This window comes from Alligator sinensis, unplaced genomic scaffold (assembly GCF_000455745.1).
Source record: "Alligator sinensis unplaced genomic scaffold, ASM45574v1 scaffold264_1, whole genome shotgun sequence".
In the NCBI taxonomy this organism is placed as follows: domain Eukaryota; kingdom Metazoa; phylum Chordata; order Crocodylia; family Alligatoridae; genus Alligator; species Alligator sinensis.
This window is the reverse complement of record NW_005841831.1, coordinates 4,440,269-4,455,724: the sequence shown is the minus strand read 5'-3', so window position 1 is coordinate 4,455,724 and position 15,456 is coordinate 4,440,269. Positions and strand designations below refer to the sequence as shown.

Below are 15,456 nucleotides of genomic sequence, written 5' to 3'. Positions count from 1 at the left end.
GCACCCCATGGGAAGAGCTGGGGAAATGATCAGAGAGCTGGGGAATCAAACTGGAAGCTCTAGGTGACACATGGAGCTGCCCAAGCTCTTGGACAGCGCGCAGCACCCTGCTGAGTTGTGCTGCACCCGTGCCGTGGGGCAGCTGCCACGTGGGTGCCAGGCGGGGGAGGCGATCCCTGCTGCCCTCACTGTCCCATGCTTTGTGGGGTGGGAAGGGCTCTTCAACAAGTGTCCAGAGGTCCCAATGGCTGCTGCTGCAGCCAGTAAGTATGGGGGGGTTTTTTTGCTTTTTTTTTTTTTTTTTTTAAAGTGCCAGGTGGCTGGGGCAGGGTGGGGGATGGGGATGGGTAGGGCAGCCATAGGGGCTTCTCCTGTGGCTCCCCCCGCCCGGCCCTCCCCCTCCCGGTGGGGGGAGCCACAGGGGCTCTGCCCTGCTGCTGCTTGCCCCCTTCCACCTGGAGCGAACCGCACCCACATCACACCCCCCTGCCCCAGCTGGGCAAGCAGCAGCAAATTCTATACCAAAGTATCCACTTGGCACTAATCACTATACAGAATGTATTTTGTAATAAGATTTTAAACTCAGCAGGTATGGTCATGATTTCTTTGGGGGCGGGGGAGGGATAAATAATAGATTTACATAATGTAAAGGGTTCTAGTGAACAGGCCAACCCTTTTCCCCCAACGTGCCAATGGGCTGTAGTCAGGAATGGATACAGGTGGGGTGCAGTAGTGCAACTGCATGTGCTTTGAGTCCTGCTCCATACAAACCTTGTAAACAGGTTCCTATTCACCATTTCTTATTCATAAATCAACATTCTTTGGCTGCCTTATTTACTTTGTTTCTACAAAATTAAACGGTGACTTAAAAATAAATCTTGGATTCCTGGGTGCAGCCAGCATGCCTCACCTTCTTTGCAGTCGTGGCCATTCTCATGCAACATAAACCCATTCCTGCACTGGCAAACGTAGCTCCCAAAGGTGTTGATACACTCATGCTGACAGCCTCCATTGTCTTTGGAGCATTCATCCTTATCTGGAACGAGCCAAACAAACCATGCTTAATTCCATGCTAGAAGAGACAGCTAACCTTGGATGCCAGCTGCGAGTTCTCGAGGCCTTTTACAAGCCCATCTTCCAAAGTGGCAAAGAACCAGCACAAACCTCCATCTCTGCATTATGTCCAATCACCTCTCCCTCCCCAGTGCAAGTCCCTTTTCATGTATAATAACTCTGTATCCATTAAATACTCTTTAATTATACTTAATTAAATGAGAACAGATTTCATCCCCAGCAAAAATTCACTGGCCCATCTATATCCTTGCAACTCATACTTCTACGCTAATCCACACGCCTTTCTCACTACTTATCATATCCCAGCTTTCCCTTCATTTTGCTTTCCTAGCCTCCTTTCATATGATAGGTTCTTAATTCCACCCAACCCTGAACATCCTATCAGCTTCTCTGCATCTGTTCCAGTCTGGGTTCATTTCTCCTGAATATAGGTGACCAGAACTGTTATTTCAGATAAAGTTTCACGAGCACCTCTTCAATGGTATTCATACTTATCCATGACTGATACATCCTAGGATAACCTCTTAAGCACCTTGCTACAAGGTGCCATTGAAGCAAAATACTCAGATCCTCCTAAAAGAGCATGTCAGCTATATTGGTTAACATGCAGAGCTATGACAATAAGGATTTTAAAAGTTTTCTGGAAGGGACCCACACCTGCCTGGCTTTATGGCAAAAGTCAGTCCTCTTAAGGAAGGTCAGGAATAGATCAGGGAGATAAGGGAGGTCAGGAATAGATACCTTCCAGGGCAGGTTATCCCATCCTGGCCTGCCTCATGGTTATGGTAGAGGAGGGGTGTGTTAGGCCTGTGCGAGTCGGCAGCGATCCAGTCCAGCTTCAGATCCGGCCGCTTCAAATGGCCACGATCTGATCCAGAGCTCCGGATCAGGTTTCCACCACGATCCAGCCGAAGCGGCTCCGAAGCTTCGAAGCTGCCTTGGAGATCCGGCCATAGGGTATAGTGGGGAATCAATGAATGAAATATCTATAACTTTGTTGTTTTTTGTCCAATTTGGATGAAACTTGCAGGGATGGTAGCCTCTGCTGAGAGCATGAAGCCTGCCACGTTTCAAGAAGACTGGTGCAGGGGTTTGGGGGGAACTGTACTCCAAATTCTTGAAAGCCAAACTCAATTCACGGCTGTGTGTTACAACACAGGGGGGTTAAAACTGCACGGCTGGTAGCTCTTACTGAGGCCACAAAGCCTACCAAGTTTCAAGGAGATAGGTGCAGGGGTTTGGGGGGAACTGCCCCTCAAGCTGCGGACAAGCAAAACTCGTGCCATGGGTGACACTGTGTGTGTTAAGGCGCAGCGGGGTGACAGCTGCAGGGATGGTGGCCCCTGCTGCGGCCATGACGCCTGCCAGCTGTGGAGGAGATCGGTGCAGGGGGGTTCTGGGGCCCTGCACCCCTAGCTGCTGACAAACAAAACCCATGCCAAGACTGTGTCTGTCTTGGGGCAGTTGATTGTCTTGATGCTTTCCTCTCCTGAGCCTGGTTTTGTAGGTGCTAATTGATGCTCAATAAGTCATTATGTAATAGCTAGGTCCTGTGTATTGAGCTGGTCCCTGAGTCCCTGGTCCCTTAGTGAATCATGCCTGATTGGTAACTGGTAACACAGCAGTTTAGCAGCCCAGCCTGCAGCGGTATCTCCCCTCCCCACCCCAAGCCAGACACAGTCAGTCCCACAAGCACCCATGGCGTAAGTTTTGTTTGTCTGCAGCTTGAGGGGCAGTTCCCCCCAAGCCCCTGCACTGATCTTCTTGAAACTTGGCAGGCTTTGTGGCCTCAGTAAGAGCTACCAGCTGTGCAGTTTGGACCCCACTGTGGTGTAACACACATACGTGACAGGAGTTTTGCGTTCAAGAATTTGGGGTACAGTTGCCCCAAAACCCCTGTACTGATCTTCTCGAAACTTGGCAGGCTTCATCCTCTCTGCAGAGTCTACCACCCCTGCAAGTTTCATCCAAATTGGACAACAAACAACAAAGTTATAGATATTTTATTGTTTCCCCATTATACCCTATGGCTGAATCTCCGAGGAGGCTCCGAAGCTCTTCAGGAGCTCCAAACCGCTTTGGGAAGCCTAACGAGGCCAGCGCTTCCCCCCAGATGTGCTGCTTCAGACCCCAAAGCGTCCAAAGCTTCTCTGGTTCTGAAGCTCTGACCGAAGCCTCGCACAGCCCTAGGGTATGTGTGGAAGGGAGGGCTTGCATCTTCCTCAGAGGCAGCAATTTCTGTATTGGTGGGGTATCACACTGCAGATGTTGTATCATGAACATGCACTGAGCAAAATCTATCACCCATTCGTGTGTTGAGAAACAAGGGAAAAAAGGAAGAGGGACACTAAAGGATGTTTTTTATACTGCATGGTACATATGATGGGGCTCTGGCAACACCACCATTTGCTAGGATAAATAGCAACATGATATCAGCTCCCATGAAGCCTGCCCTATTCCTGGTCACAGAGGACTGAGAACTTTCCTCCCTGAGAGAAAAGGCCACATACCAGAGAAGAAGTGAACTTTGAATCCCTTTTTGGATACAGTGTTGTCTGATTTGAACTCCAGTCTGATGTTGTTGTTATACGATGTAATTACTTCTGGCTTCTCTGAGCCACAGAATTTGCCGTGGAGCTTGGAGTCTGAAGCCAACCCACTACGAACCTCTACATAGTCATATTTACAGACCTGCCAAGAGAAGGAGAGGTTGCTTGCCACAAGGGACTTGTACATTTCAAGTGCAAAATACAAAAACAACTTGCTGAGTGACAATAAAGCTGACACAATATACAGCCTTGCCTTCTGATAACACAAAAGCCAGCTCATGTGATGTCATTAACCTCCTGACTCTTCTTATAGCATAGCAGCCAACAGTGGTGAAAAAACACGTTGGGGACTATTTAGAAAAGCTGGACATATACAAGTCCATGGGGTCAGATGGGATGCACTCGAGGATGCCGAGGGAGTCAGCTGTTGAGATTGCAGAGCCACTGGTCATCATTTTTGAAAACTCGTGGCAATCAGGAGAGGTCCCAGATGACTGGAAAAGGGCAAACATAGTGCCCATATTTAAGAAAAGAAAAAAACAAGGATCCAGGAAACTACAGACCAGACAGTCCCTGGAAAAATCATGGAGCAGATCCTCAAGGAATCCATTTCTAAGCACTTGGAGGAGAAGGTGATTAGGAATGGTCAGCATGGATTCACCAAGGGCAAGTCATGCCTGACCAACCTAACTGCCTTCTACGATGAGATGACTGGCTCTGTGGACCAGTAGATGTGGTATATCTTGATTTTAGCAAGGCTCTTAATACAGTCTCCCATAACATTCTCCCAGGCAAGCTAAGGAAGTACGGGATGGATGAATGGACTGTAAGGTGGATAGAAAACCGGCTGAAGCATGAGGCTCAAGGGTTGCAATCAATGGCCCGATGTCTAGTTGGCAGCTGGTAGCAAGTGGAGTGCCCCAGCTGTTGGTCCTGTGTCCGGTTTTGTTCAATGTCTTCATCAATGACCTGGAAGATAGCATAAAGTGCACCCTCAGCAAGTTTGCAGGTAACAGCAAGCTGGAGGGAGTAGCAGATATGATGGAGTGTAGGGCTAGGATTCAGAGTGACCTGGACAAATTGGAGGATTGGGCCAAAAGAAATCTCATGAAGTTCAACAAGGAGACGTGCAGTCCAGCATGTAGGATGGAACAACCCCATGCACTGGTACAGGCTGGGGGCTGACTGGCTGGGCAACAGCTCCGGAGAAAAGGACCTGGGGGTTACAGTGGACAATAAGCTAAATAAGAGTTAACAGTGTGCCCTTGTTACAAAGAAGGCTAATGGCATACTGGGGTGCCTTGGTAGGTGTGTTGCCAGCAGTTCAAGGAAAGTGATTCTTCCCCTCTATTCAGCATTGGTGAGGCCACATCTGAAGTACTGTGTACAGTTTTGGGGCCCCTACTACAGAAAGTATGTGGACAAATTGGAGAGAGTCCAGCGGAGGGCAACAAAATGGTGTGGGGGCTGGGGCATATGACTTCTGAGGAGAGGCTGAGGGAACTGGGCTTATTTAGTCCAGAAAAGAGAAGGCTGAGGTGGGATTTAATAGCAACTGTCAACTACCTGAAGAGAGGTTCAAAAGAGGATGGAGCTATACTGTTCTCAGTGGTGACTAATGACAGAACAAAGATGAATGGTCTCAAGTTGCAGCAAGGGCAGCTTAGGTTAGATATTGGGAAGAATTTTCTCACTAAGAGGGTAGTAAAACACTGGAACAGATTACCCAGAGGGGCGGTAGATTCTCCATCCTTGGTGGTTTTTAAGACAAAGCCCTGGCTGGAATGATCTAGCTGGGGATGGTCCTGCTTTAAGCAGGGGGTTGGACTAGATGACCTCCTGAGATCCTTTCCAACTTTAATTTTCTATGATTCTATGAGCTGCATTTATCACAGTGCTTTGGTTCTATTTAAAATTACCTAAGGTAATTTATGTGGCTGTATTACTATAGACCCTTAGTGGCTTGGGTTTTTCAATATACTTCTGTCTCCAAATATTCCAGTTACTTATGGAAGTGCTGTTAATCTTCCTATTTTACAGATAGAGAGCTACAATCTGTTCAAACTCCAGCTTTAGCAGAACAGGTTATTAAACCTACTTCTATGAGGGCCCAGGCCAGGGTCCAAGTCTTTTGACCATCCATACATGGTACATTTCTTGATTGTCAGTTTTCATTAATCCTCCTATGAAAGTGCTCCCCTAAGAAGATGGGTTTAATAGAAGCTAGGAATGGAAAAAAAAACCCTGTGATTTTGCAAAGCTAGTACAGAAGCAAAACCTATTCATAAAAATAATTAGCTCAATCTACCTGAAAGTCCTATAGATTTCAAAGAAAACAGTTTAAGTTTTTTTTTGAAGTTGTTCATTAAGTCAGTTGTCTGAGAAGCCACCAAACTAAGACACAACACAGCATCTGTAGACTAAGCTGTTATCAGATTCCAAGTTAACTAATGATCACACAGTTACATACATCATTGCCTTCCAGCTCAAACACTTCAAACTGCAGAGAGATCTGGTACTGGGCCGGAGCCACCACCTGCCAGATGCAGTTTTTGTTAGTAGGATACTCCTTCGGCCATCCAGGACTAGTGATGGTCCCATTGAGCTTGGAGATGAAGCCCCCACAGGCAGCTGGAGAAGGAACAAATGAACACAAGGTTTATCTGGTTCAATTCTGACATAGAAGAGATCAGGGCTTGCTGTGGGATAGGAAACAAGTCAGGCCCAAACTGGTACCCCTCTCTTCAGGGTATATGATGGCAGGGTGCAGGGGGAGATAGAAGTTGTTTCATAGCTTTATCTTTAGCTGGTATAAATCACCCCAGTTCATTGCAGCTATGTCAGAGCTATACAGATTTATTCCCACTGAGGATCTGGCCCACAGAATTAAGTTAACCTCAGAGGATGTCTCCACCAGACTTTAGTACTGTGAGTTAACTGACTACCAATTAACTCCAGGAAATTAACGCCTTTTAAAAAGGCTAGCTGCCTATTCCTCTCACCTTTTTCTAGGATACAAACATTTGCCCTTTGCCTTGGGAACCAGCCTAGTGGAAATTTTGCAGCCCAGATAAAATGTGTGGCAAGCATCTGTACTCATTTTCACATATTTTTCTACCCTTAAGTGGCAGCTAATTAACCAGAGATGAAAAGGTTTGTTTTCAAGACATTTTTCCTTAAGCCTTCCTATCATCTACAGACCACATCTACCCTGGGACAAATTGAAAACAAAGCCAGAGTGTCTTAGGCAAAAAACACCCATTGCCATCTGTAGCCTGTTACCTGGAGAAATTCATCTTCACTGCAAAGAAAAGGTGTGTTCTTCACATCAGTGTGAACTGGAATTTTTCCCTCTACATAAAATCTTAACCAGGGATCAGACACAGGCAGCTTTTACCTGGAAGTAGCTAGGTGAGGATGGGGAGGTCTAGGTCTTGACTGCTGGCCTACAGTGAAAAACTACTGGGCACATCTACATCTTCATTAATGTGGTTTAGGTAATGTGTATTAAATCTAGTACCTGCATTGTGAAGTACTAGAAAAATGCATATCAGCCTATTTTAATTTGCATTAGCGAAAGAGCACAGATTTTTTGTGATGCTTTAATGTGCAGTAAAATAGACTAATGTGCAGGTGTAGAGGTGCCCATTAGGGGTTTGCAAAGTGGGCCCTATTCGATTCAGATTCAACCCAAATCATGGACAGTGCTTTGATTTGTTGATTCGGATCACTGTCCCTGATTTGATTAGGCCTAATCTGAATCTGGAGAATCAGTGATTCGGACATAGACACAGCTTTAAATGTTTTTTTCTACATACCTCCAGGTACCAGTGTGGCTTGTGATCGCTGCCACACTGGGGCGGATGGAGCGTCCCACAGGAGTGTCAGGGGAGCCTCCATGTGCTCAGCGACAAACCCAGAAGTGGATCAGAAGTACTTTCAGTCCACTTCCAGGTCTGCTGAGGAGCATGCGTGGAGCCCCGACCGGCTGTGAGGAGACCCTGTGTGCCTCTCCAGACCCAGGAGGCACCAGTCACTGAGCCAGGGGGGCCCCAGTTGGCCCCCCTGCACGCACCCTGGCAGATCCGGAAGTGGACTTCTGGTCCACTTCTGGGTCTGCTGCCGAGCATGCTGGGGAGCCCCCCGCACTTCTGTGAGATGCTCCATCCGCCCCAGCATTGCAGCACTCACGAGCCAGCTGCTACCTAGAAGTATGTAGAAAAAACATTTAAATATGTGTTTATGTATGAATCTTCAAATCTTTCTGAATCTCTCTGAATTGATTCGGAGGGTTCAGATTCAATTCAGAGAGATTAAAGGGTCCTCTGATTTGATTCAGATTCAGAGATTTGGCCACCAAATTGGGCTGAATCTCCTCCGAATCGAATCAGGGACTGAAGCTTCGTGCAGCTCTAGTGCCCATGATGTCCTGTCATCATCAGCATTCTACAGTGAGGGAATTACTTGGAGTTAGGAGGCAGAACACATGCTACTGGGGGTGGTGATTGTGGTGTTTTGTTCCCTTTTTTTGACAATAAAATTAATCCTTATTGATTTATTGCCCTTATAATTTCTATGGACTTGTTACCCTTTGTACAAGGCATTATCTTTAGTGCCTTATCTCTAGAGACAGTTAGAAAACAAAGTCCCTGAAATATTTTAATTTCTCTCCAAACTTTCCAATCAGCTCTAATTATTGTCCTTTGTACATCATAGAGAACCACGACTTTTACCCTGGGCCTGATCTTTGTCTGAAAGGCTGGGGCAGCCACAGCTGGCAGAATTCACGTCTGAATAACCCAGAGCTAGTCCGTGCTAAGAATGGAAGCTCTGTTAATATACATTATCACATTTAGATTATCTTCTAGGAAAGATGCCCTGATTTTGCTAAGGGATTGGGCTCTTGACTTAAAATCTGTTTTTATGAGATAGACATTTTCTGCAGGTACCACCATAGTTCCTTGTCCCCCCTCCCTGCCTCCAAGAAAAGCAGCCCAGGAGTCTTAAGCCAGTCAATATTCAGAGTCAGCTTATTTTCTCTTTTCTGCATTGTCACCAGTGCACAACATGTGGTACAGCAATACTTGGAAAAGCTAAAGCTATTGTTCTTACCTGTATCAATACATTAAGACCACATTCCTATTTTCTGTACTGTAGATGAATTGAGGCTAAAATATTTATAGATAGAGTATGCTCCTATCAAATAATGTCTAACAGCTGTCTAAAACTGTAAATTACTTTAAAAACATGGAGCGACTTTCCAAAGCAATTGACGTTTGCTTAACTTTCCTTCCACTGACGTCAGTGGGAGACCCTCTCAGAGTCTGTCATCTTTCATGCTGCACTGGGGCTACACAAGAGGTGAAACTGGTGCATCACGTGAAACACAGTCTAATAAACCACTGGGCGTATATAGAGGAGAATAGGGTAGAAAGTCATTTATGGCACATGCATCTTTCCCCCTCCCCCAAAGCAGCTCTCTAAAACTTGGATTTTTCTCTTCACTGGAATAGAATCAGCGTAGAATAGAGCAAGTAGACAATGAATTCATGGCTGCCAAGATGGCAGCAAGCAGCAGCAGTAAAGTCCAGGTTTAACCTTTTCACAGCAGCTGGTGAGGAAATAGCATGTGGCTGAAAAGCCACTGAGCTGGCTGAGGGCAAGTGAGTGGCTGCATGCAGGTCTCTAGTATTTGAGGAGTCTTGCAGTATGGAAAAATAGCTTGTTACTTATTTTCTTATATAAAGAACTACTTATAGTAAAGAAGTAATGGTCTTGCTACTGCCTTGCAAGGGTCTGAACCCTACCACTGTTGCCATCCTGCCACAACAGGAAGTTCCTGCTGCCTCATCCAGACTCTCTCTCCTGGGTATAGTCAGCCGTGACTCTGGGAAATGCTTTTTTTCCCCCTATATACTGCCTTCCAATGTGTATGTCTTATTTGGGGGGTGTGGTATGCAAGAAAAATATGGTAAAAGCTTCTAGCTTCAGTTGTTCACCAAAACTTCAATCATTTTTCACAGAAAACTCTGATGAACACCAAATCTTTGTTTTCATCAGCATTTCCACAAAGATTTCATGCCTCCCCCCAAACCTGACCTGTTATTGTAAAAAGCAGTGCCCTCCCCCCTGACATGCCCATCTCGACAGACTACCAACCCTCGCAGCTCTTCTTGTCAGCTGTCAGCTCATAGCCAGGTTCACAGGCACATTTGTAGCTGCCCAGTGTGTTCACACAGCGCTGCTCACACCCGCCATTGTCTGGCCGAGAACATTCATCCACCTCTGTTAGGAAATAAAATGCAATCATTTAAGCTTTTTAAATTAAGTTCCTTCATTTTTCTAGGCAACGATTGAGTGAAGAAAGACCAAAGCAACGTCTGAAAGAGGCTTTGCCAGATAAGCAAGCCTTGATGTGACCCTGGCAGTTAGGCAGCTGCTAAAAGAATCAAACAAACATCAATTCAGTAGCATAAAATTGGTGGACATATCGCTGGCCAACAGGTACTACAGCAGTCTTACTAAGCCCACAGGTACTGAAATGGCCCTGTCAGTCTCATGGGTAGATAGGGAAGTGAGGCATTTTCTTGCAACGCTACATTTTGCTGTCAGTTACAATTATGTTTCTAATTTCTTTTTTTCTGGTTGCAGTTCCTTGCCCTGACTGGCCTCGTAAGATGCCTATCGTGACTGGGCCCTGGGAACTAGCTGGAGGTGGAAGGACACCACAGAATGGGGTATAAAAGGGAGTGGCAGCTGTTCTAATGAACCAGGGAACCACACTAAGACCTCCCTCCCACTGTTATTTACATTTGCCACCAACTTGAGCTTCTCAGACATGGCTCTTTTGATCAGATTTCAAACACCCCTTAACATATTAATAGGCACAAGTCTAATTTATTGACATTAAAACCAGTTTCCTGGTTCCAGTCATTTCCCTTAATGGGCAAAGTCATTAATATACAGTACAGTAAATGTTATTGCAACATTGATTTAATGGATGGGGACATTTCTGATGATGCAGTCTCTCTCAAAGTCCTGCCACAAGGTCAGGAAAACACCAGCAGTAATAACCCTGCTTTGAGAAGAACCTTCCTGCTTTCCTTTCTGGTCTCAATGCTAAGAAACAAACTCTCTCATTGAGAAGATCAGTTGTTCTCAGATAGCAGTCTTTGGTGCACCATGGCTGGGCACACAACTAATTGCTGTCCCTGGGTCTTAAATCATTAGCATAAGACCAAGGGAAGGCTGTGACCACTTGCAATCAGGAGGGTTCTGGTGTCTTGTGTGTGGGTCATTACACATTGTGAGGAATTTCCTGCAGTGGTTCTAACTGGAACATCTTGTCCTTCCATATAAAAGGTGCAATATAAGCGTAAGATAAGTTTGTTGTCATACACACTTAACAGATTGTCTACATATAACTGTGGGAGGGTATTATAGACCTCCCAACCAAGAGGAAGAGCTGGATCATGAATTCAATAGGGAATGGGCTGCGACTGCACGCTCCCGATGCATGGTCATTATGTGGGACTTCAACCTCCCTGCCATCTCATGGGAAGAGCACATGACCAAATCTGACCGGTCACATAGCTTCCTCACTTGCACTGATGAGCTCTACCTAATGCAAAAGGTCTATGGACTGACTAGGGGAGAGGCACAGCTGGATCTGGTCCTGGTCAAAGGGGTGATCTAGTGAGCAATCTGAAGATCGAGGGGAAGCTTGGTGACAGCAGCCATGAACTGATCACCTTCTCTGTCCAATGCAGGGCAGGCAAATCTCTCAGTAAAACAGAAATCCTCAACTTTGTGAAAGTCAGCCTGCCCAAACTCAGGAGACTGATCAGTCAGACACTAAGAGTCCATGGCCCTTTAGAAAGGGGAGTCCACAAGGAATGGTTGTTCCTTAAGAACACAATCCTCAAAGCACAAGGAAAGTCCATTCCGAACTGCAGGAAATGCAGTCAGTGGCCTGGGGTACCCCCTTGGCTCAGTAGGGAACTTTTGGACTTCCTGAAACTAAAAAGAGAAGTCTACACCAGATGGAATCATCACCAAGGAGGACTACACAGCAGTAGCCTGCATCTGTAGAGAGCAGACCAGAAAAGCCAAGGCAGAAATCAAACTCAGGATAGCCACGGGAATCAAGGACATCAAAAAGTCCTTCTTCAGATATGTGGGAAGTCAGAGAAAGAACAAAGGCAACATTGGACCCCTGCTAGATCAAATGAGGCAGTTGACATGTGATGCTCAGGAAAAGGCCAATCTCTTAAATGATTACTTTGCATCAGTCTTCCACCCACCCACGGGGGTCACCCTGTAAGACAGGACACAAAACATCCAGGGGGTGGGAGATGGACCCACAATTGATGTAAATCAAGTGAGGGAACACCTTGAGAGGCTCAACGTCCATAAGTCCATGGACCCAGACAGAATGCACCCAAGAGTCCTGAAGGAGATGGTGGACATCATAGCACACCCTACGGCAAAGATATTTGAGAACTCATGGTGCTCAGGAGATGTACCGGAAGACTGGAAAAGAGCCAATGTGGTCCCAATCTTCAAGAAAGGAAGGAAGGGAGATCCAGGGAATTACAGGCTAATCAGTATGGCATCCATCCCTGGAAAGATCCTGGAGAAAATCATCAAGGGTTCCATCAGCAATGGGCTAATGGAAGGCAACTTTCTGAGTGCCAGCCAAGATGGCTTTGCTACTGGAAGGTCTTGCCTGACCAACCTCATTTCCTTCTATGACCAGATGACCCACTACCTGGACACGGGAGACAAGGTTGATGTCATATATCTGGATTTCAAGAAAGCCTTTGATTTGGTCTCCCATGATGTCCTCATGGTTAAGCTGGAGAACTGCAGCCTCGACCATCTCACAGTCCAATGGCTGGAGAACTAGCTCTGGAGTCAGACCCAAAGAGTATTAGTTGATGGGAGCAAATCAAGGTGGCACAAGGCAACCAGCGGTGTCCCTCAGGGTTCAGTACTCGGGCTGGTACTCTTCAACATCTTCATTAATGATCTGGATTTGGGCGTCAGATGCAGACTGGCAAAGATGACACTAAACTATGGGGAAAGGAAGTCACATTCGAAGACAGGCTGGGGATACAGGCCAACCTGGACAGGCTCACAAGTTGGGTGGACCAAAACCTGATGGTATGCAATGTAGAGAAGTGCAGGGTGCTCCACCTTGGGAAGAAAAACCAGCATCATACTTATAGGCTTGGCAGTGCTATGCTCACTAGCAACAAGACCAAAAGAGACTTGGGTGTCTTGATTGACCACAAGATGAACATGAGCCACCAATGTGATAATGTAGCCAGCAAAGCAAACCAAACCCTGCCATGTATCCACCGATGCATCTCAAGCAAAACCAGGGACATCATCCTCCCTCCCACTTTACTCAGCTTCAGTGAGGCCGCAGCTGGAGTACTGTGTACAGTTTTGAGCCCCTCACTTCAGGAGGGATGTGGATAAGCTTGAGAGAGTCCAAAGGAGAGCCACCTGCATGATCAAAGGCCAAGAGAGCAAGCCTTATGAGGAGAGGCTGAGGGACATGGGACTCGTCAGCCTGGGACTTGGTGGAAGCCTATAAGTATGTAAGGCTCCAGGATTTGGGAGAACAGTTGTTCACTGGGGTTCCCCAAGGGATAACAAGGTTTAATGGCCACAAACTTCTGGAAGGCCAATTTAGACTGGACATAGGAAAAACTTCTTTACAGTCTGAGTGTCCAAGGTCTGGAACAGACTCCCCACAGATGTGGTGCAAGCACTTACTATGGACTCATTCAAAAGGTGTTTGGATGCTTATCTTGCTGGGATCATTTGACCCCAGCAGACTTCCTGCCTATGGCAGGGGGGCTGGAATTGATTATCTCGCAAGGTCCCTTCCAGCCCCTAATGTCTATGAAATCTATATCATTCAGGACTACTTTAATTTCAAGGTTAATAATAAAGAACCATCTGACTGATCAGAATTTCTAGGTTGAAGTCGACTGAAAAACTTAGCCCTTGCAAGTTTACGATTGAAAGTAGTTCTCTAACTTCTCATTTGTGGACCCTATGTCTAACAGCAAGCCCTACTTCTGCAACTGAATGTCCACTGGGCTCACAACCCTACTCACAACAGATGCCCATAAGTTTATTTCCTTTTCAAGTCTCAAAGCTGGCATCCTGGGTTCTTGTATGGTATATATTTCAATCTACACTTGAATGCAAGTTTTATTTAAGCAAAAGTTGTTTTGTATGTTTCATGTTGGTCTTCCAGGCTTCCTCCAAAGATTGCAATACACATACTCCATTACTTCTTGGTATAGAGACAAGGAATAGCCCCATATTTAGCCAGCTCAGGCTGAAATGGCTAGTAGCCTGAAAGCTGTAGGCTATATCTAGTGAGTTTAAGAGAGAAAGGGCATAACCTATACCCTCTATATTCCCTTTATGAAGGACGTATGCCAGCAAAGGTCTATATAGTCTACTTCCAGTTGAGCTTTGTCTGCAGGCTACCCTGCTTGCAACTGCCCCCCTCAGGTAACCACTGCAGAGAAGTCTACACATCTGTAATTGGGAGATTTCACCCTAATGAAAGTGTCTTGGGACTAGTAGCATAATTCATACCTTTAAAGAAAGTTGCTGCAAATCCTGCTTTATTGATGGACCCATCAGATGCAAACTTCATCCACATTTTATTTGAGCTAGATTTGATATCTTCTGGCTTCTCATAACCACAAAAGTGACCAATCAGCACGCTGTCCTCAGTGGGGCCATCTCGGATTTCCAGGTAGTCATAGGCACAGTTGTCATGCCTTTCTATCTGCAATGGGAAAGGGAACATATCAGATGGGGCCACTGACTTCTCTGTGCCCTATCCGAGCCACTTTAAGTTTAGTGCCCTGCTGTCAGTCTAAAAGGGGAAATCAAGTCAACTCTCAGTCCTTTGGTTCAGCAGCAAATGAGGCTTTATTTTCCCAGCCGTGTGAAAGAGAATGGTGACTGTATGTGCCTGTAATGGGATATGTGTTTAAACTTTAAAGCAACTTAAGTGAAGCAATTTAAGTCGGGGCGGGCAATTATTTCGGGCGGAGGACCACTTGATGAGTTTTGGCGAGCTGTTGAGGTCCACAAGGGTAGCCCCGCCCCTTCCATCGCCCAACCCCTTGGTCACCCTCTTGGGACCCAAAGTCCCGACCCCTGACCTTTGCTACCAGAAGTCCCTCCCCTTGCCCCTGGAAGTACTCCTTTTGGAGAGGTGGCCTTGGGACCAAAAGTTACGCCCTGTCGTATGGTCTGTGTCATAAGACTCACCTACCCAACACGAAACTGCCCTGCTCGCCATATCTGTCCCAGGATCCCCTGCCCTCATCACATGATCCCTGACATCAGAAGGTGTACCCCTTGACTGGGAAGCACTGCGCAACACCAGGGCCCACCCTCACAGTACATGGCCCATCACCAGCACAGCACCCTCCAGTGCCGTAGGACCCCTCCTGTCCCCAGCCACAGGGGGCTCAGCCACAGCCTTCCCTCCCCGGTGGGGCCTGGCCAGCCCATCCCGTCCCCTATCAAGCGGTGGCTTCCCCAGCTGCTGCTGCACTTTCCCCCTACCTGTGCCAGCTGGTCCCAAAAGGCTGCCACCTCTCCTCCCTGGTGCTGACTGGGCTGGAGATGCGGCCCAGCTGCTGCTTCTCCTCCCCAGTGCCGGCCCAGCCCAACCCTGCGTAGCCCGAGCAGCACGGCACGGCATGGGGAAAGCCTGCCCCGCAGCCGCTTCCCTGGGCTTATCTGCAGGGCAGGGCCCTTTCCAGTCCTGTGCACAAAACAGAAC

At 46.8% G+C, this 15,456-nt stretch overlaps 1 protein-coding gene across 1 annotated transcript in view; it reads right to left on the bottom strand.

Moving 5' to 3' along the window:
* TLL2 (tolloid like 2) overlaps positions 1 to 15,456 on the bottom strand; it is a gene marked incomplete at its 5' end in the record, with an annotated part of 156,225 nt that overhangs the window by 14,893 nt on the left and 125,876 nt on the right. Inside the window, 5 exons of the mRNA XM_025210990.1 lie at positions 911 to 1,036; positions 3,585 to 3,765; positions 6,094 to 6,254; positions 9,783 to 9,908; positions 14,250 to 14,445. Coding sequence (XP_025066775.1) covers positions 911 to 1,036; positions 3,585 to 3,765; positions 6,094 to 6,254; positions 9,783 to 9,908; positions 14,250 to 14,445 — 790 coding nt within the window. The remainder of the gene's footprint in view (positions 1 to 910; positions 1,037 to 3,584; positions 3,766 to 6,093; positions 6,255 to 9,782; positions 9,909 to 14,249; positions 14,446 to 15,456) is intronic.